This window comes from Meriones unguiculatus, chromosome 1 (genome assembly GCF_030254825.1).
Source record: "Meriones unguiculatus strain TT.TT164.6M chromosome 1, Bangor_MerUng_6.1, whole genome shotgun sequence".
In the NCBI taxonomy this organism is placed as follows: Eukaryota; Metazoa; Chordata; class Mammalia; order Rodentia; family Muridae; genus Meriones; species Meriones unguiculatus.
The window spans coordinates 95,458,955-95,479,470 of record NC_083349.1 but is presented as its reverse complement, the minus strand read 5'-3'; the positions used below and the strand labels follow the sequence as shown (position 1 = coordinate 95,479,470).

The 20,516-nt window shown below is 46.9% G+C and overlaps 1 protein-coding gene across 5 annotated transcripts in view; it reads left to right on the top strand.

The window, feature by feature from the left end:
* The window catches only part of Mta3 (metastasis associated 1 family member 3), a 186,210-nt gene that overhangs the window by 161,979 nt on the left and 3,715 nt on the right, over nt 1-20,516 (top strand). For 3 of the 5 annotated variants that reach the window (XM_060363670.1, XM_060363673.1, XM_060363654.1), the window contains exons 15-17: nt 991-1,077; nt 5,140-5,286; nt 18,942-19,133. In XM_060363670.1, coding sequence (XP_060219653.1) covers nt 991-1,077; nt 5,140-5,286; nt 18,942-19,099 — 392 coding nt within the window. In that variant the 3' untranslated portion in view covers nt 19,100-19,133. Of the gene's footprint in view, nt 1-990; nt 1,078-5,139; nt 5,295-18,941; nt 19,134-20,516 lie in introns of those variants that run through there. The other 2 variants (XM_060363659.1, XM_060363665.1) reach the window with 2 other exon arrangements.

Sequence of the window (20,516 nt, the reverse complement as noted above, 5' to 3'; positions counted from 1 at the left end):
GTTTTGACCACTAAATGCAAAGAACACCTGTGGATGTTCAAATTCCATATTGTGTGCCTAGGAATAGTCTCACTTGTGAAAAGAAAAGATCCCTACTAGGATCAGAAAAACCCTAAGGATACATTTGTCACACATTTGGAGATGGGGCAGAGCATGAACATAATAGCTCTACATCAGCTGAAGCAACTGACGAGGTTTATGACAATGTCTGACTTTAAAAACTTTCCATATGCTTTTTTTTTCCCCCTTTCAAACTATTTTGACCTCAGCTCTTTGGTACAGTGGCGTTACACTGACTCTATCATGATGACAGTGCCTTTAAAGTATGCTGTTTATGCTGTATGTTTTATTTCTTTTTCTGAAATATTCTATGATAGGGTATGAAGGGATGAAAACTTAGTGGTCAGTGTCCACCCTCACAGTGCATAGGGACCTTTAAAGCCTCAGCCCATGCATCATTGTAGGAGGTAAGGAAAAGAGGACCGTGACAGAACCAAGTGGCTTTGCCAGGCTACCATCTAATGGAACTGAGTTTTGTTAAGAGATAGGTCAGGGCTTCTCAGTGCAACTCACTCCAGCTCAGCTGAGGACGGCTGAAGGTGTTGCCTTGGCAACTGTTGTGGGGTTTGTTTTTGTTTTTCAAGCCATATTAGCCGTACGTTAGGATTGGTTCCACCCTGAGTGTTTTTCTCTCATAACGTACAAAGGTCACAACTAGAAAGGAAGCCTGTTGCCATCAGTTTTCAGGTGCGCATACGTGGTGTGTGTGTGAATCCTCCACTCACGTGGCTTTAGTGTGAGTGTTGGTGCGAGGCCCTCGTTCAGTACAGGGATCTGAAGCTCAAAATAGTTTTCTCCACCCCAGAGGAAGGAGTGGAATGTGGTGGGCATTCTGCGTTTTTTTCCGCCTGCACCTTTTATTTCTGTGGTGTGTGTTAAAGGTACAAGAGACCGCCTCACTGTTGTCTCCGTGTTTCTTTCTCTCCTCAGATGCAGACAGGCATGCCGAACTTTCTGGGAGCCCGCTGAAAAGCAAAAGCACTAGGAAACCTTTGTCATGTATCATTGGGTATTTAGGTGGGTATCTGCTAACACAGGAGGAGCTCAAGAGACACCTTTCACATGTGGAGGGCCTCTCGCTATCAGAAATGCTGCATCCTTGAACTGCATTCAAGTCCTTCAGAAAGACAAAACTGGGTATCTTCAGAGTTTGATTTTTGACTTAGAAACTCTTATTATCAATGCACAGAGTTAAGTATGTGTGTTTACTTCTTCTAAAGCTCGTTGAATTAAACTGTGTATTGCTTGTAATAGACACAGTCTAAGAAAAAAGGAAAGTCACATATGGTGGCTCCTGCCTATAATCCCAGGATTTGGGAAGCTGGAGCAGGAAGATTGCTGTAAACTCAATCATCTTGGCCACCTAGCATGATCCTGTCTGAAAACAAGAACAACAAAAATCAAACTAACGGGGGGGGGTGTAGGGGGAGCTTTTTGGTTTTAGTAAATATAGTGCTGGGCTATAAAATGTTTATTATTAGCCCTAAGATTATTGCAGCGGTATTTTTTAACCCGAAATCACAAATAATAAGACACAGATACCTGTTAGATTTATAATTGCCTTATTTACCTCGGGTGGGGCAGATATTTCACTTATGCTGACTCACTGTCCTCACCATCCATCCTCCAGCCCCCATCCAGTGCCATCTGCCTTAATCCTCCTTCTCTGGCCCACCTCCCATATATCATCTCATGGTACTAGCTTTTTTTCCTCCATCTGCACCTTTTCAGGCCATTATTGGAGTCCTTCCTCTTGGCCCATGCGGTTCTTACTCCATGCTAACCCATCGGGGCGTCCTCTTTCCTCCTGTCTGATGGCTATGATTCTTTCTTGAACCCAAAAGCGACCCCGGAACCTTAGCCACGCCTACCTCATTATGCCCTGCCCATGTATAGGCTGTTTAGTGAACTAATCAGGAATGTCTTAGGCAGGTTTACAAAACAAGGATCGGTGTAACCAGATTCAGAGGGCCAGTAACAGGCATCAGACCGCCGTCCAAATTTTGGTTTGGGTTTTTTGTGTTTTAAGACAGGGTTTCTCTGTGTAGCCTTGGCTGTCTAGGACTAGCGTTGTAGATCAGGCTGGCCTAGAACTCAAAGAAATCTGCCTGCTTCTGCCTCCCTGAGTGCTAAGATTACAGGTGAGCACTACCGCTCTTGGCGGGGGTGGGGTGGGGGTGGGGGGATGTTCAATAATACAGGATACTTAACATTTGAATTTCTATTCAGATTCTTATACTATCTCTAATTTACCTTTCCCTTTAACTACAGAATTGTTTTTAAAACTGAATTAAATTGATTTTTCAGCTTACATTAAGAAAAAAAAATCATAGTGGCTCATGCCTGTAATGCTAGCACTCAGCAGAAACAGGAAGCTCCATGAGCTCAAGGCCACCTGGGCTACCTAGCAAGACCCGTCTAAAAACCCAAAAGCATCCAAGAGTGGTGGTATACAGCTGTATCTTAGCGTTCTGGAAGTAAAGGCAGATGAATCAGGAGTTCAAGGTCACCCTTGGCTATTTAGTGAATTGAGGTCCTGTTTTGGTTAGGCCAGATCTCCCCTCAAACAAGATAAGACCCAAAAGCAAACTTAACCCTCTTCAAAACACACACACACACACACACACACACACACACACAAATAGTAACAAACAACCCCTGTCCAGGTGAAGTCCATAGCTCTGGGGTAGAGCATGTGCCTAGAATGCAGTGTCCTGGGTTTGAGTCCCAGGTGCCTCAGAAGCATGAATGTTAAAGTCTGATTCGAAGCTTTGTTGAGAGGAAGCATTTCCATTGTTTTCTAATATCTGCTATGCCTTGTGACTCAGAAATCTCCAGAGAGGATGGGTCCATTTACACCATGAGATACAATTGCTAAGAATAGTGTTAAGAATTACTAAGCAATAACATTCTCCCAAAGTTTTAAGATAAATGGAGTAAAAAATAATGAGTTCCCTTTCTGAAGGAAGAAGACCATGTGTTTTGTGATTCCAATATTTCTTTTTCATTTTCTCAGTAAAGGTGAAATACTGTGAGTTGCATTGAACCTTATTTTGCTGCCAGGAAGACTTGTGTGTTTGAAGTACTCAGACTTCAGGCATCTAATCTTTGAAAAATCAAAGTGGAGCCTTGAACTTGATGTGTTATCCGACTCAGAAGCCCATAGCTCCATCTTTGATATTCCCCTGATACCTTAGTTCTTGTTTTAGTTTTTAAAGGCTAAAGAGCTTGAAGTCTGAGCTACATAGTTAAGTTCTGGGCCAGCCTGGCCTACACAAGATCCTGCCTAAGTAAAATAAAATAGCCATGGAATACATAGCTAGTCCCAGCACTCTGGAGGATTGGGGGTTCAAGGTCAGCCTCGGTTACATGAGAACCTGTCTCAAAAAAGTTAAAGAAGAAAGGCAAGGCTTGCTTTCATAACCTCCCAAATATCACACGGTCCTTGTCATGTCCTGGGTGCCGACAATGCCCTGAAGGCTGCTCTTTGTAGTCTCTCCAGGACCAACTCCAGAAAGCCCCTTTCCAGCTGACAAGGAAAAGGGTTTAGCATTGCAGTGTCCGCTACCTGTGCATTTCTCCTGTGGGTAGACTTAGCCCTGTCCCTACCAGATAAGTCCCAACTGTTCTGTCTTTAGATGGGGCTGAGCCAAGCCCCGTCTCCATGAGTGCACTATTCCAGACACTGTAGAATAAATAAAACCTTGCCTTCAAAACTTTTAGTCAAGTAGGGAAAGCACACAGCAAAAATAATCAAACAAAACATTATGTGTGATAAATTGAAGGTTTTAATGTGCTCTGGGCACATGGAGGAAGACTTTATGTGCAGTGAGGGGCTTGTGGAATAGAGCCCGGGCCTCTTGCATGGCAGGCAAGTGCTGTGCCGCTGCCTCGGACCACAGCCCTGGATGTGGTTACATCTGCTGAGTGCTAGGTCTGCCTTCTTGCCCACATTAGTGGTTCATCTTAGCCTTGAAAGTTTTGTAGCTTTTGAATGGATGAAAAACACAGAAGCAGCATTTTCACCCCTCACGAGGCTGAGAGGACTAGGGAGACAAAGGTTTGGTGCATCTGAGGACTTGAAAGGTTGAGGGAGGTTCATTGTCTCAGGGTACGCTGGTTATAATGAAAAAGTGAGGCTGGCAAACTAGCAGCGCCATGTCGGAAGACGTCGTTAGTTTTGGATGGCACCGGCAAGCCATACCTAAATGTTAAGAAGTGTAAGGTTTTGATCAGACCAAGTTGAATGTTTGTTGTGACAATCTGAGCGACTTTTCCTAAATTTTGGGAAATCTGGCTATTTTGGTCTTCACATTGGGCAGGTGAGGAGACACATTGGTTTGAGCATAGTTGACCTGCTAGGCGACACCTCTGAGGATCAGCGAGTGGGTGGGGCTTCGGAGCAAAGGCATTCACACTAATTACCTCCAGAGGTCTTTAAATCTACTTCCCAGGATAATGCATTTTCTGCACAGGAGCAGGTGGTGCAGGGTTATAAAGACCCCTAACCATGTACCAGATGCACTTTTCAGTGTCATGGCATGGCTTGCTCAAAGTGTGCCATACACATTTTGACTACAGTTTGAACTACAGTTTCAAATTTCATCCATTGTGGAAATGTTCTGGCTAAGAGTGTTGCGCGCTGGACCCAGAGGCTGACTGCACAGCCAGCGCTCGCACACCAGATGTGCTGCTTGCTCCTGGCGGACTGCACAGAGGCGGGCTTTCTGCGGCCTCCTCTACAGATGATCTTTACATTTCTAATGTGCTCAAGAGTCGGGTGCTTTATTCCCTTAGCAAAGCTCGGGTTGCAAGTGACCTTCTAAAGTACCTTCTGAGTGTTTACCTTCACAGCCAGGGGCTCAGAGCCCCAGCCAGCAGGGGAGGAGCCAGGTTCCTTGATAATCGGAGCTGTGGTAACAACTCTTGAAGCTCCCTCATTATGCAAGGCCACGGCTGGCTCCTGGAGAACTGACTCTCAGCTCATTAGGAAAGATGTGTGCTTATTAGCTGGTGTTAGAGTCCATACAGATTTCCAATACCGTGTTCTGAGCTGATAAACCTTTGTCCCCCTGTCAGAGATCCATCCTGCGAAGAAACCTAATGTAATTCGATCTCCACCAAGCCTGCACACTCCGACCACCAAGAGGATGCTCACCACTCCGAATCACACATCTCTGAGCATCCTGGGGAAAAGAAACTACAGTCATCACAATGGTCTAGACGGTACGTAAACCCAGAAATCCTGCTCTGACCGGCTAGGACCACTCTGTCCTCGCCTGCTTGTGGGTGTCCTCGGCTGATGTGGTGCCTGTTTAACCCCAGCACCCCAGAGGTGGAGGCAGGAGGACCAGGAGTTAAAGGCCAATTCTGATTACCAAATGAGTTTGAAACTAGCCTGGGCTACATGAGCTCCTGTTCCAAAAACAACAAAACAAAATCCCCAAAAGCCCAAAACAGATTCCACAGTGACTTGTGGGAAGGCATGAGGTGGTAAGGGAGTGAAAGGAAAAGGCTGCCGAGGAGAGCCTCTCCCCTTCCTGGGGAGACTGGTCTTGCACACATCTGTCAAGAGCCCAGTCTGCAGGGGAGTCTGTAGCTGACGCTCCTGCTGAGGAAGCGCCTTGCTGTTATGCAGGTTCCTGGCTCAGTTTGAGTTCCCCTGCCTAGAAAAGACTATTCCGCCATATGCCAAGTCTTCGGTACTCTCTGTGGCTTCCTCAGTATTCTGTGGATCAGTTTGGTTTTGGCATTTGTTCCTGACTGCTGTCCCCTTATCATTTTTTATAATTGCTCAAGAGTGCTACAAATCATGAAGGGAATTGCCTGGGTGATATCCTAAACACAGAAATAATGTGTTTGAAATGAAAAACCTGAGAAATATCGCCTCTTACCCAGAACACTTCTCTTAGGCTCGGCCATATAATGACTCTTCAGGTGGAATTGAATTATCTCAGCATTTGGACCCTAAACACCACAGTCATAAATCACCCAGGCAGTATATATTGTCCACTTTGATCATCCTGGAGTTTGAAGCTGTCGTTATTGTTTAAGTGCTGGTGATTATTTATGAACAAAACTCTCTCCAGGCTTTTCATGCCTTATGAACTTACATTCTTTGGTGACAGTAAATTACTTATAACAAGGCCCTAGAGCAAAGACATGGAATAGGCCTTCTAATAATAATTTCCCATGGCTGACTTCCTTCTCTGTGGCATTTGATGGCCATGATTATGCCAAAATGAGTAAAATACCGACGGTGAAAAGTTTAGTCTGCAATTCTAAGGTATCAGTGTGCTATAAATGTGGCTTTCAAGAGTTTGGCCACATAGCAGGTTTACACAAACATGTCATAAATAGTAAGAACACCGGCTCCTTGTCCCTCGTATGCCTGATATGGGGACAGTAGAAGCCCAAGGAAAGAGTATGTCAAAATGTAGAAATGGAATTTCGTTCCAGCTTTTTCTTGCCCACAGCTGAGGCCCTTTGGGTTCGGACTTAAATAGGAGATTGACTCTTGCTTTTTCCTCCTCTCATGTCCTTTGTGTTTCTTGGGTATACAGTCCTGTTGCAGAAACATAAAGTAGGCTGAGATTTCTCCTCCACCTCCTCCTTTTTGAGATGTCTTAAATGTAGTTGAAGAGAATCTTGAGCGCCTGCTCTTCCTCCTCTCCCTCCCAGGTGCTGGGATTACAGGTGTGCCCTGATGCCCACTCTAGGTGGTGCTGGGGGATGGGACCCAGGGCTCCAGATCTGCTAACTGCGTGTGTTAGTTTTCTTCCCTGCTGCTATGTCAAACCGCCTAACAGGAAGCAACGGAAGGGGTTGGTGAGATGGCTCAGGCTGGACCACAGTGTCTGTCACATCACACACCTAGGAGAACCTGTCTTGGATCCCAGCACCCACCTAAAAGCCAGGCATTGTGTCCTGTGTCTGTGGCTCTAGCACAGGGATGGTGGGCGGATGAGTGTGTGTGTGTGTGTGTGTGTGTGTGTGTGTGTGTAGACAGGCAGATCCCTAAAGCTCGCTGAATTGATGAGCTTCAGGGTCAGTGAGAGACTCTGTCTCAAAATAAGCCAAGGTGGAGAACAGGAGGGAAGACTTTCACACAGACCTGCGCACACGTGTGCACATACCCACATGAACATAACACCCACCACACCCACAAAAACACTTTTTTAAAATGAAGGAACTTAAGCAGGGGAGGTTTTATTTTCGTTTGCAGCTCAAGGGAACATAGTCTATCGTGATGAGGAAGGCGTGGTGGCAGCGGCGAGCAGCAGCTGGTCCCCTTGCACCAGCAGTCAGCAAACAGAGTGAACAGGAAATGGGGCCAGGTAAAACCTCGAGGTCCACCCCAGCGAGCTACTTTCTCCACCGCTGAACATTCCACAGCGCCCCACCCCCAGCGTGCCAGAGTGTTGAAACACATAGGTCCATTTCACATTCAACACAGCACCAGGCAAGCACTCCGCCCACAAGCCACACCCTCAGCCCTTCATCTGTCCTTAACTGATGCTGGGATTACCGAGTTAGAAAGGCTTGCCTAACTCCCTCACCGTGGCTGCTCTGGAGCCGGGCCCTGACCTGTGTCATGTGGCTTTGGTCGTCCTTTCAGCACCTGGGGCTCAGTGTCGTTGGGGTTTCTCCTGGGGTGTTCCCTCTCAAGAGCAGCTTGTCCTGTTTCTCTCTGAATGAATGCTGTTGCAAGGTCACGGCTGTACTGAGCAGGCCAGCAGCTTGCTGGGCACAGTCACCTGCCTCACTTTCCAAAGACACCCAGTTATTGAAACAAAACTCTTTGATCTGCTGCCACAGCTTGGAAAGGAGGCTGGACAACGAGCCTTGCAGTGTGCTAGCCCAACCTAACCTATATCTTCTCATTCCGTTTCAGACAACAAGATGTTGGGGGCAGGGATTGTCAGGGCACACGATTGTATCTATGTGCTTAGCCCGAGTCTGGCTCTTAGGTGTGCAGTATAAATTATCCGAAGGAAGTGTTGAGAAAAATGAGCTGAGGGGAGTGGATTGTAATTTCCCAGATTACCAGATGTGGCTACACAGATGGACTCCAAGCCAGGCACAGCCAGATACAGAGTCAGCAAGAACGGTGTGTGTGGGTGTACACCCAGAGCCCTAGCCCTCGGGAGGAAGATGTGGGAGGAGTCTTAGGGTTTAGACCTGCCTGGGCTCTAGCTTAAAGCAGAAGGGGCTGGTAAGACGGCTCGGTAAAATCAAGCGTTTCGTGCAGAAGCCACCGGTGCCAGGTGGCTCACATCACCCTTTAACCCCAGCTTCCTCTTCTGCTTTCCGCAGTCACTGCATTCGTGTGCACATGGCCCCCCCCACACTTAATTAAAAATAAGGTAAAACTTTTAAAAATGTTTCTTTGTATTTTTGGTTGTGAGCCCAGCTTTTAATGGCTCTCTCCAGCTCTAAAATGCTTTTTTTTTTTTTTTTACATAAAAGCAACATGAGTACTATTTAGAAATACAGAAACTATATAAACTGTTTTAACAGCTAATTTATTAGAAGAAGTCAATAGAACAACAGATTAACTGATGTGGTGGCCTGCAGGAAACAGGCATGAATGTTTTTGGGTTAAGAGGACACAAGAAAGTAGCATGATTCCATTGGAGAAGCTCAAGAGGATACTGGGTAGTGGTCCAGGCCGAGTAGGCAGACCTCTGAGCCAGACTGGCCTACAGAGGGAGTCCCAGAAGAGCCAGGGCTACACAGAGGGGCTAGGTAGTACCAGACGGGGCTAGGCTAGGGCTTCCTGGGTGTGGCTGCCTGTAACAGGAAGGAGCCTTGTGGCTCTCTAGCACCCCCTTCTGGGAGAAGAGGGAGCCTGTGGCAAAAGTAATTTTATTTTTAGGTTTTTCACTTAGTCACAAGTGTCAAGAAGCCATCAGATGGAAGGGTGTGGAGCCCAGAGGCCAGACTGCTACAGAAACAAATTCCTGCTGGGCCTTTTCCTTGGAACAACCCTGTCTCTTCCTCTCTCAGAATACTGTCCTGACTAACCTCAGTGCTGGCAGCATCTGGTCAGCACTATTAAACACCAAAGTAGTTAGAGATTCAAGGGAAAGCCTCACCCTGTGTGATACAATGAGGAAACCAATTAGCGCAGCTACTTAATTACCGTAGCCAGCAGGTGAGCACGCTGTACAGGGTGTCATCCATGGCACTGATCTGGCTGCAAAGGGGCTGCTTCTGCTGAGTGTTCCTGGCTCCCAGCGCCTGCCTCCTCTCTCACTCACCTCCCATCCTTGCCTTTCAGATCTTTTTCTTTTCTCTTAGGCAGGAAAGGGTGGTTCAGTTTAGGATTCCATGAGGTTCAGAGTCCATGTCCCTGGGTTCTGTATCTCTGAGCCCACGGTGAAGCCAGAACACTACGGCAACAAAAACATGGCAGCATTGCTCACCTCCGTGGAGACAGCAAGCAGGGGTGCATTTCCAGCTCCCAATGGTTTGAGTGTTCGATGTTTGCAAGAAGAAAGGATTTTTCCAGGCATTTAAAGATATACATATTCCTTCTTTCGAGACAAGATTTCACACATTCCAGGCTTCCCTCAGCCTCCATGTGCAGCCAGGGGTCAGCTGGAACGCGTGGTCACCCACCTCCACTCCCGGAGTGCCAGCATCAGCTGAGTGCCAGCATGCCTACTGCATACAGCACTGGGGATCTTGCCCAGAGCTCGGGGTGAGCTGGGGGAGCGGTGTACCAGCCGAGCCACATTCTAGAGCACCTCGCCCCCCAAATAAACAGACAGTTTCATACTCCCTTCCTGAAAGTCACCGTCATTTACCCTGGTGTAGACTGGGGGCAGAGAGCAAGCACTTGAGTCCTAAGGCACTGGACCACACGCAGACTGCGCCCACCTAATGGCGCAAACTCTGACAGTGAAGATGGACTGGACTATCAGAGTAAGGAGCAGGAAGGGCAGGGTCGATGAAGTCAGACACCTGCAGGTACCTTTGTCAGTGTCTACTGCTGTCCCTGCGCTGTCACTGTCTTTTGCTGACATACGCAGAGGTGCTTTGATGTCACGTGCATTGCTGGCAGGCTGAGAACCTCAGGGCCCACTCAGCTAATGCCGAGTAATCAGTGAGAGGCCCTTTAAGGGAAGCTCTCTGTGTCACCAAGAGCCCAAGAGAGGTTAGGAGAGGGGATGGGGCAGCCAAGTGTTTGCAGGAGCTGCAAATTATCTCGGACTTCGCCAGTGGCTCCCATGAGGCCTTGGGTGAGTCACCTGGCTTCTTTGCACTTGTCTTTAAATCTGTAAAGTAGAGGTCACATTTGCCATACAGAGCTATTCTCATGATCACACTTTTTTACACTTTATGTGGTTTCATCATTCTAACACTTTATGATATAAGTGTTAAACTTGCATTTTAGTAGTGGGGGAAAAGCCAGCAGCTCAGAGAAGTTAAGTCACATTGCCAGCAGGTAGCTGCAGTGGGATTTGAACTCCCAATCTTCTGTTGTCCTCCAGATGAATAAGGACCCTGGGGTGTATTGAATGGGGCATGTTCTTGGGAGATGTTGTTGTTTCCTGGATACAAGCATCTGAGAGGAGTGTCTGTGTGCAAATACACAGGAAGACACAGTGGGTATTTGGGTCTCTTCTTTTGTGTTGTTTTGTTTGTCTCCTGCCTGTTACCTTTAATCTTTGGCTCTCCAAAGTTTCTCCATCTATATCTTGCCCCTGTATCACTCCTTTTCCGGTTTTCAGAAGGAAAGTGAAAAAAGAGAAAATGTAGAGAGTCACTAGAAGGTCAAAGGTGTTTAAATCAAGCCAGGTACTCTCCCTGCTGCCTCTGACTCATAGCAGGTGTTCATTAACTGTTAAGATTCTATCCACGACAGGGACTGTAGCTCAGCTGGAAGAAGCACTGAGCTACAGTCAGCTTGGCACAGGGACCATGTTTTATCTCCAGACCCCACTTTTTAAAGAAGGGTCAGGATGGACAGAGCTAGGCCTAGTGGTGCATGCCTTTTATCCCAGCACCCAGGGGGCAGAGGAGGAGCCAAGTGGATCTCTGAGTTCAAGGCCAGCCTGGTCTAAAGAGTGAGTTCTGGGACACAGAGAAACTGTATGTGAAAACCAAAAATGGGGGGTGGGGAGACACTCTGGATAAATGGCTCAAGAACACTGGCCACTCTTCCAGAGGACCCATGTTTGATTCCTAGATCCTTCATGGCACCTCACAACCATCTATAACTCTAGTCCCAGGGGACCTAATGACCTCTTCTGGCCTCCAAGGACACCAGGCACATATGTGGTGCTCATACATACATGTAGAGAAAACACCCATAAACATAAAATAAGTAAATATATTTTTAAAAGATGCGTGCTCCTAATCCCAGCTTGAGGGGGGTCAGTCCCTGGGGCTTTCTAGCCATTCAGCCTGGCCTGCCTGGTGAGTTCCAGGCCACCGTCTCAACAAAAACGTTGGGTGGCACCCAAGCAGCAATACCCAAGCTTGACTTCTGGTCTATGTGAAGAAGAAAGACTTGGAAAATAGCTATTAAAGTTTTATTTGAAAGAGGAAAACTAAGATATCAACCAGTTTCATAGCTATGTGAATTATATATGATATATAAATTAAATGTCCACTTTTCCCCTTATGACTATATCTCTTATTTTTTTTTATTCATAGACTATTTTGTCCATTTAATGAATTTTATGAATTTATTGAATTCGAGTCATTTTCAACACCAGCCCGCCCCTCCTATTGAGTTCCCTCCCACTGAAACCTCCCCCTCCCACAGAATCCCCTGTTCCCCACATGCCCCTCTCCTACCTTCTTTGGTCTTTTGTATTTTTGTGACACGGTAAGTTTAATTACCAATGCCTATTAGAGCATGGATGGGGGACTGTGTCCTGGAACTCAGCCCCATCCTGTGCAGGTAACCACAACTACTTTGAATTCATGAGTGTAGTGGCCATGTCATGTCACATATACATATATATGTATATGTACATTGAGCTTGGGGCACTGTACATACTACAGTACATACATATTACATACTACATTGTATGTACTACATACTACACAAGTGCTCAACCCTGAGCTACATGCCCGGCTACCTTTATTTCTTAACTGAAAGTATGATTCTCCTGACATAACTCCATGCCCACTCACAGTGCTCTGTACTGAGAGGCCCAGCTACTGAGGAAGCCGAGGTAGGTAGTTGTTATAGTCACATGTACATTTGCACTTTAAGGGGTGTGACATCTTTACAAAGAAATTGCCTTTGATTAATTACTTCTAAGGCTCAGTAAAGACAGGAATTAAGCTTCTAGAGAGGGCTCGCTTGCTGTAGACTTGTGTAATTAGAAACCCGCAGCAGAGGAAGGGAGCATCAAGATCTTCAGACAGCAGAGTGTTTTTCACAGTGAAGACGAAATCTGAAAAATAAAAAGTCCAGAAAGAAGAGAGCAGATGGGCTGAATAAGCCTCCCGTGACCTCCTCAGTTGACAGTTGCCTCCCACCTGTGTCAGATGCTTGAGTCTTGGTTGGTCTATGACCTTACATTCCACTGCTTTGACCGCGTGCTATGGCAGCACCATTATCACATGGGGACCCAGAGGAAAAGTCCTGCTTTGGACTGATAGTGACCACAAAGGCACAGCCAGGGGGTGCCCTAAACCTTTGTCTAGGATGGCATGGCTACTGTTTCAGGGGTACTGAATAAGACTCGGTGTGTCAGGAAACCCGAAGCAGTAGACCCCAAAGAGAAGTAGAAGCCAGGGCAGCTGGCAGGAAAAGTGACGAATTGTAATAGACCCCTTTTCAATCTGCTCTCCTCTGGCTTACTTCCCCTGGGGCATGCTGGTACGCTGTAGGTTGTGCTGTATCTTCTGAACTGAGTGGTGCCATTTCTATAACTCTTCCATGAAGAGGGCTTCTACTGCCGGTGGCTCTCCAAGTACAATATTATGATCTGGGATGTGAAGAGTGTCCTTTCAATGATTTGTTTCTGGAATTCATGATTCAACAAGTCCAACTGTTGGCATCCCTGCTCTGGGAAACGGGTGGTGGCGAGAGGCACAGTACCAGCATTGGAGCTCTGAGGCTGCATCTGCTATCTTCACAAATGCCAATAAAAATAGACTGCCAGAGACAGCGGATGGCACACCCAGGCTAGCTTGGACCCCGGCTGCCTTCTGTCAGCAATTTTATGTCATTTCCAAAGACCACAGTTTTCCTTTTGAATGTTCTAAAACATTATTTATGGAAGAAAGTCAAGTTTCTTGAGTCACCTCTGGTCTCTTAGTCTCAAATGTAGTGTCATGACTTGGCTAAGTATATATTCTTAATCCCTATGTTTAAAAACATTACTTTGGGTTGGGGCTATAGCTCAGTCGGTAGAGAGCCTAAGACCTTGGAGTTAGTCCCTACCACTGGACAGCCTGGTCCCGACAGCACACAGCTGTAATCCCAGAGCTGTGGAGACAGAGGCAGAAGGATCAGGAGTTCTTCCTTGACCGAGTAGCAGCTTAGCGGCCGGGCCTGGGAATGTGGCACAGTGGTAGAGGGCTTGCCAGCCGTGCACATGGCCCCGGGACCCAGCTCTAGCACGTACACAAAAGTATAAAGGGCCACGTGGGGTTCTTAAATGAAGCACGCAGAAGGAGTCCCTCGTGTGCTGAGAGGGCTTGAGGACTCAATCAGATGTCTCCTCAGGCTATGACGCCATGGGGTTGTATAGGAATATAGACTCAAGTGAATTAGGCATGATTAACCAGCAACCTGATATTTTAGAATATCTGGAAGGATCCCAAATCGGCCATCCCTGGACTTGGGTTTGCTGATAGCACATTTTCTCCCAGAGAACACTTGTCTATCTCCGGAGGAAATATTAGCATGTTCCCAAGAGGCCCACCTGAGGGTCCACAATATGGAGGTCCTGGCAGAGTGACAGGCATCCACAGTAGTTATTGGAATCTTTATCTGTGAGGACCCATACTGACTTCTTCAATTAAGCCTTATGGTTTACATCATTTCCAAAGCCTTTAAAGCTAATCTGTCCTGGCTTTCCCCATCTTAGTAACCCACAGAGAGTGACCTTCCCAAAGGGAAAATAAGCCTGGCCTGAGAGCTAAGCCTCAAGTATGAGAGAGATGCCTAAATGTTTGGAGATGCAAAGAAAAAGGAAGGGAAACAATTTAGTTTCTTTGAAGGTTTTTACCTAGGTTAGACTCACTATCAAAGATTGGGCACAAATGTCCTCGGGATATCAGTAGTGGAACATTTATTGTTGTTTTAAGATAGCTCTGTGTAGCTCTAGCTGTCCTGGAATTCAATATGTAGACCAGGCTGGCCTCAAACTCAGAGATCCATCTGCTTTTGCCTCCCAAATGTTGTGATTAAAAGTGTGCACCACCATGCCTGGCTTATTTAGTGTGTGTGTGTGTGTGTGTGTGTGTGTGTGTGTGTGTGTGTGTTTGTGTGTGTGTGTATGAGTGTTTTGCTTGGATGTGTGTATGTGCACCACATGTGTACCTGGTGCCAAGGAGGCCAGAAGAGGGTGACAGGGGTGACAGATTCCTTTGGGACTGGAATTCAAGATGGTGGAGTCACTGTGTAGGTGCAGGGAGCTGAACAGGGGTCCTGTACAAGAGCGATATTCGTAAGCTTTCTTAGCTGCCCAGCATTGAATGTAACGCCTCAGTAAGTAAGTAAAGAGCAACCCCAGAAACCGATGTATAAAGGCTCTTCCTTGTAGAAATCCCAGGCTCCAGCCAGGAAATGAGGAAAACTTTCTGCCTTAGTTTCTTTTTCTGGTACTTGATTAAATAACTGACAAACAAAACATAAGGGAGAAAATGTTTCGTTGGCTCACAGTTTCAGGGTACAGTCCACGATGGTGGGGTCAGAGCAGCAGGAGCTTGCAGCAGCTGGTCACATCAGATCTAGGACCCGGAAGAGGCAGTGGATGTGGGCATCTGCTCAATCCCCTTCTCCAGGATTGCGGCCGGGGAATGGAGCCACCCACAGTGGGCAGACCTTCTCGCCTCAGTTAACTCCATCATGATAATCCCTGTCCTCCTCTGTCCTACAAAACTGTCTCAGCTTAACTTTCCAATTGGACTTGTCTGTTCTCCCATCAATGTGTCAGATTTTGCTTCACATATTTTTAAATTCTGTTGTTGCATGCCTGTGTATATGCATATATGGTTTTTATGTCTTCCTAACTTTTTATCACTGTGACGTGACTCTCCTTGTCACTGTTAATACTTCTTATCAAGCATTCTTTTTTCTAATATCACGAGTGACCATATCACTTTTCTTTCTTTTTTTTTTCCATCTCTTTTTAAAAAATTGTTTTTAGGGCCAGAACGATGGCTAAGCAGGTAAAGGCGCTGCCACCAAGCCTGTGACCTGAGTTGGATCCCTGGGACCCTCTTGGTGAAAGGAGAGAACTGACTCCTGCAAGTGCCCTCTGACCTCCACACGTGCATTGTGGTATGCACATGCCTACACAAGCAGACACACACACACACACACACACACACACACACACACACACCAATAAAATGTAACAAACATTTTATAAAACAAAAAATATTTAAAAATAATAAGATGTAACGAAGATTGTCTTTAGGTTTTGTTTTGCTTCTGCACTGTTGGACACTCAGGCCAGGGCCTCGTGCTACACAGGCGTTCCGCCACTGAGCTAATCCAGCGGCCCATTTTTAGTTTGTTGTTCTTTTCAGTTCTCGGGGTTGAGGCCAAGTCCTTCTGTATGCTAGCAAGCACGCTTTCTTTTTCTCCTTCTTCTTCTCTCCCTCTTTCTTCTTTCTTTTCTATTTGAGACAGTCCCGCTGTGTGGCCCAGGTTGGCCTCAGACTCAGTCTTCCTGCTCGGTTTTCTGAATGCTGTCATCACAGGCCTGTGCTTTCTAATGAGCCTTTTCTTACTAAATTTGAAGTGAAATGACTCAAACAGCACCTCTGAAGCCAGTGTACATTATTCCTCACAGATTTGAAAATCCTGTAAAGTGACAATCTATTCCATTTTAATTAATTAACTAGTTAATTTTTAAGACAGGATCTCTGTAGCCCTAGCTGGCCTGGAACTCACAGAGATCCACCTGTCTCTATCTCCTGAGTGCTGGGATTAAAAGTGTATGCACCATGCTTGGCCATCTAGTTCTTATTTATTGCTTTCTTTCTTTCTTTCTTTCTTTTTTTTAGACAGGGTCTCACTGTAGCCCTGGCTGGCCTAGACTTGCTATGTAGACTAGGCTGGCCTGAATTCACAGAGATCTGACTACCTTTGCCTCTTGAGGGCTGGAATCAAGGGCATGTGCCACCATGCCCACACCCTCCTTTTCTATTTCTAAAATCCAACAAAGGGGCAGCCATGCCTGTAATTCCAGCACTTGGAACTGACTCCTGAGACAGTCTGAGACAGGAGGATCATAAGTTCAGGGCAAGTCCAGATACATGCCAAGTTCAAGGCCAGTTTGAGTTATATAGTGAGTGTCTTTTGAAGAAAATGAAACACACCACACTGTCACCCATTGCGGCTCCTTTTCTATAGCTTCTTTGACATATTTACAGCAGATAGGTTGATTCTATGCCTGCTCCTTCTAACAGCTAACTCTCACATTTGTTTCCTGCTGACATTTTTCTTTTGATTATTAGTTCCATTTTCCTGTCTCTCCTCTCTGATACTTAGAATACAAGTCACCGTGATTGACAAGCTACAGAGACACTGGCTTCCATTTCCTCAGCCATGTCCTGAGTTTTGCTCTAGCAAGTAGTTAAATTGGAAAATCACTTTGATCCTTGTTTTCTTCTTTTTCCATTTTTGTGTGACAGGGGGGAGGAGGTGAATGTGTCCATGTGTGTGTTTGTGTGTGTCTGCGTGAATGTGTGTGTGTGTGTGTGTGTGTGTGTGTGTGTGTGTGCATGTTTTCATGTGGGGGAGTCTTACCAGTGCATATCTGCATGTGTCTGTATACATGTTGCATGTGTGGGGGCTTGCCAGTACATGTGATGTGGAGGCCAAGGCTGGTGTTGAGAATCATGGTCACTCCTCTGCCTCACTGAGGTAGGGTCTCTCAGTTGAGTCCACTATGACTAATCTTGCCAGCCAGCTTGTTGCTCTGGGGATCCTCATCTCCCCCTTCCAAGGCCAGGATTACTGGTGGGCCGCCATGCCCACCTGGCATTTTATGTGGGTTATGGAGACCCGAACTCCAGTCCCCATGCGTGTGTGCTGAGCACATTGGCCACAGAGACATCTCTCCAGCCCCGATCACTGGGATTCTGTGGAGGTTTAGTTTAAAGCAGCGGTTCTCAACCTGTGGGCTGTGACCTCTTTGGGGGTCAAATGACCCTTTCACACGGGCCTCCTGAGACCATCAGAAAACACAGATGTTTACATTATGATTCATAACATAGCAAAATTACAGTTATGAAGTAACAATGAAAGTAATCTTATGGTTGGAAGCCACCACAGCATGAGGAGCTGTATTAAGGGGTCACAGCATTCAGAATGGTGAGAACCACTGGTTTAAAGGTTTGAAAAGGTCTTCACGTTTACTTAGCCTTGTGGGTTTTCAGTGGGAAAAATCGTGTTGACCCAGCCCCTGTAGGTTGGCAGAAATTAAACTCAAAATTGTGCCTTCCCAGCCCAGGTGCCATAAGGTTCCTCTCAGATCACTAACCTCCGATGTTTCCAGGGCTCTTGGTGTCCCCCTCTGTCCTTACCAGTCAGAAATGAGCCTGGGATTCGGGGTGTGGGTGAGAACATTTGAGGGCTGCCTCGTCTTCCTTTTCAAGGTCTCCTAGGCTTTGACTGAGAGTAGCCCTCACTTGGTCCCACGTGGTCCTACACTACAGCCTCTCCAATGCCTCCATTTTTTTTTTTTTTAATACTTTGCCCAAAGTTGATTGCCTGGAGAGTTACTCCAATACAAATTAACCTGCCATTTGCAGGAGGCGGAGCTCCACCCCTCCATGCCTGTCCACCTTGGTTTTCCTAAAAAAGAAAATCTTGCTGTTTATGCTTCATGTAAACTCTTTTCTCACTTCTCAGAGGACATTGATGATGTTCTCGCTTTTGTGTTTGCTCTCTAGCATTTGTGTTAGAGGCGTTCTCCTGGTGGCCTTTATTGAAGGAAGCTGAGGCTGGTAGAGTGCTTACCTGGCACAGGTCAGGCCTCAGTTCAGTCTGCAATGCCTCAGGAAACAACAGCACCACACTGGGATGGTGGGTTTGAGTGGCAGCCGGGTGGCTGCAAAGGCCAGGGCGTGTCTTTCCTGGAGGGCACGTGCTTAGCTGCCTGCCTTCTGGAAGCTCACTAGGGAGAAGGCTGGAGGATCACCACTCAGAGCACACACTGGATCCCTCAGATGTGCTTGATACTGTTTTCTGCCTTAGAAATGCACATCCATGGTGGGGCATGGACAGTTTCCCATGGACTTGGGCTGGAGAGAGCTCTGGACCTGCTTCTCCAGACTCCTCCAACTCACCCCTCTTTTTTCAGTCTTCGCCCTCTATTTCCTGGTATCATTTTCTGAGCCCTTTGAGGATTCTTTGGACAAACTGAGCTCTCAGCGTCCCTGCCAGCCTCAAGTCCAGCTTTCAGGCCTGTGTGTGAGTGTGTGTGTGTGTGTGTGTGTGAGAGAGTGTGTATATGATTGTGTGTGTTCATGCACTCATGCATACATGCATACATACATGTAAGACCACACATGTAAAGGTCAGGACAACTCCTTCCACCGTCTGGGTTCTAGGGCTCACGCTCGGGCCGTCAGGCTTGCACACATGTGCCTTCTACCTCCTGAGCTATCTCGCCGGCCCGAGTCTGCCTTTCTCACATGCATAGTCTCACTCGCCATCTGCTTTCCAGCCTCCAAGATTCGGATGGTGAATTCTCTGATTTTCGGAAGGGGAGGACATGAACTCAGAAGCCTGCAACTAGAAACTGTAAAAGAGATTGCTTTTGTGGCATCGGTTGATCAGAGGGCAGAGTCTTCAAGTCCACGGGCTTCAAGTACTTCTGAGTAGTCAAACCAATAGGGAACATTTTGCAGAAAACAAAGTAAGTGCTTACGATTAAGAGTTAGCAACGACAAAAGCGGCCAGCGCAGATGAGCACATTTGCGCATGAGCAAAAAGAGAAATGACTCAGGCTCCGTCTGGTCTTAGAAGGAGACCTGGGAATTAGACCTTTTCCTGGGGCTGTAGGCTACTGCTGCTGTATCTGGAGTCCTGAGGGTGCCCGATGCTCTTGCTTCACTGACGTTCGGTGGGACTGGGGAAGGTCCGGGCAGGAGAGTGAAGCGACAGCTTTGTGAGGGCAGATGTGAGCACTGCGGCTCTGCTGGGATACAGAGAGGTAGCCTGTCTCAGAGCCACCTATGTGCCTGAACTTCAGAGCCTGAGCTCCCGGCAAGGGGGGTTGCTCTGAAACCCGACCAGGTAAGTTTAGCAAAACTTTGCCACGGTAGGTCAGAAACATGACCTCTGTATACTGTATGCAAGTAAGTGTTCTCTGTCTGTGAAGACAAGTGAATAACAGAGCCCCTGCCTTCCCCACCAGAGGTGGGGGAGCAGATGTCTGAGAGACACTGACACACTTAGAACTTGGACATTGAAGAAGGCATTATACTCTTACTGCACTGTTAACAGAAACACTGGAATGAATGGAGAAAGGGAGTCTCAGTGGAGTGGGAAAACCTGATCTGAGTTAAGAGCTGAGTTCAAATCTTGACTCTGTGCTGTTGTCCTCTGCTGTGTGAGGACTTAAACAAGCTCTCAGTCTTTCTGATCTTCCTCCAGTTCTGGCAAAGGTTAGATAAAGCAACCATATAGCATACAAGAGGACCAGTAAGGCAGCTGTTGATTGGTTGCTGAACTAAGTTTGGACCTTTAACATGTGTGATGAGTCCATATTGGAGACCAGGCTCTGCATATAGGCCTTCCCTGTTCTCAAAGTCTCTACCTCAGCAGCATCCTCTGTTGCTCAGGATGGACCAAGCCTGTAACGTTGAATGTTTTGGTCCTGCCTGAGCTGCACTGGATTCTGGGAGAGAATGTCTGAGCACTTTATCCCATCTCAGCACCTTCCACATCCTGCTGTGTAATGGGAGACAATGGTGGCAGCCATGTCTGCTGTCCAGTAACTTGTTTCTGTCGTGTGTGCAGTAACACACGACAATACAGACAATACACGACAGTACAGAGTTGACAATCTGGGGAAAGGAGAGGCAGGGGAGCAGTTCCGACCCTGTGACCCTGGGAGTTAAGGCTCACTCTCCTACAGAGTGCGTTCACAGCCTGTGAGTGTCGGCACTGTGATGAGTCCAACGGCTGAAGACCGTGTGGGCTGCCTCTCAGCTGGGTGTGTGAGCTCCTCATTCCTCCAAATCAGCGGGAGGTTCCGAGCCATCTGGGGTGCCAGCATCTCACCAGCAGCCACTGT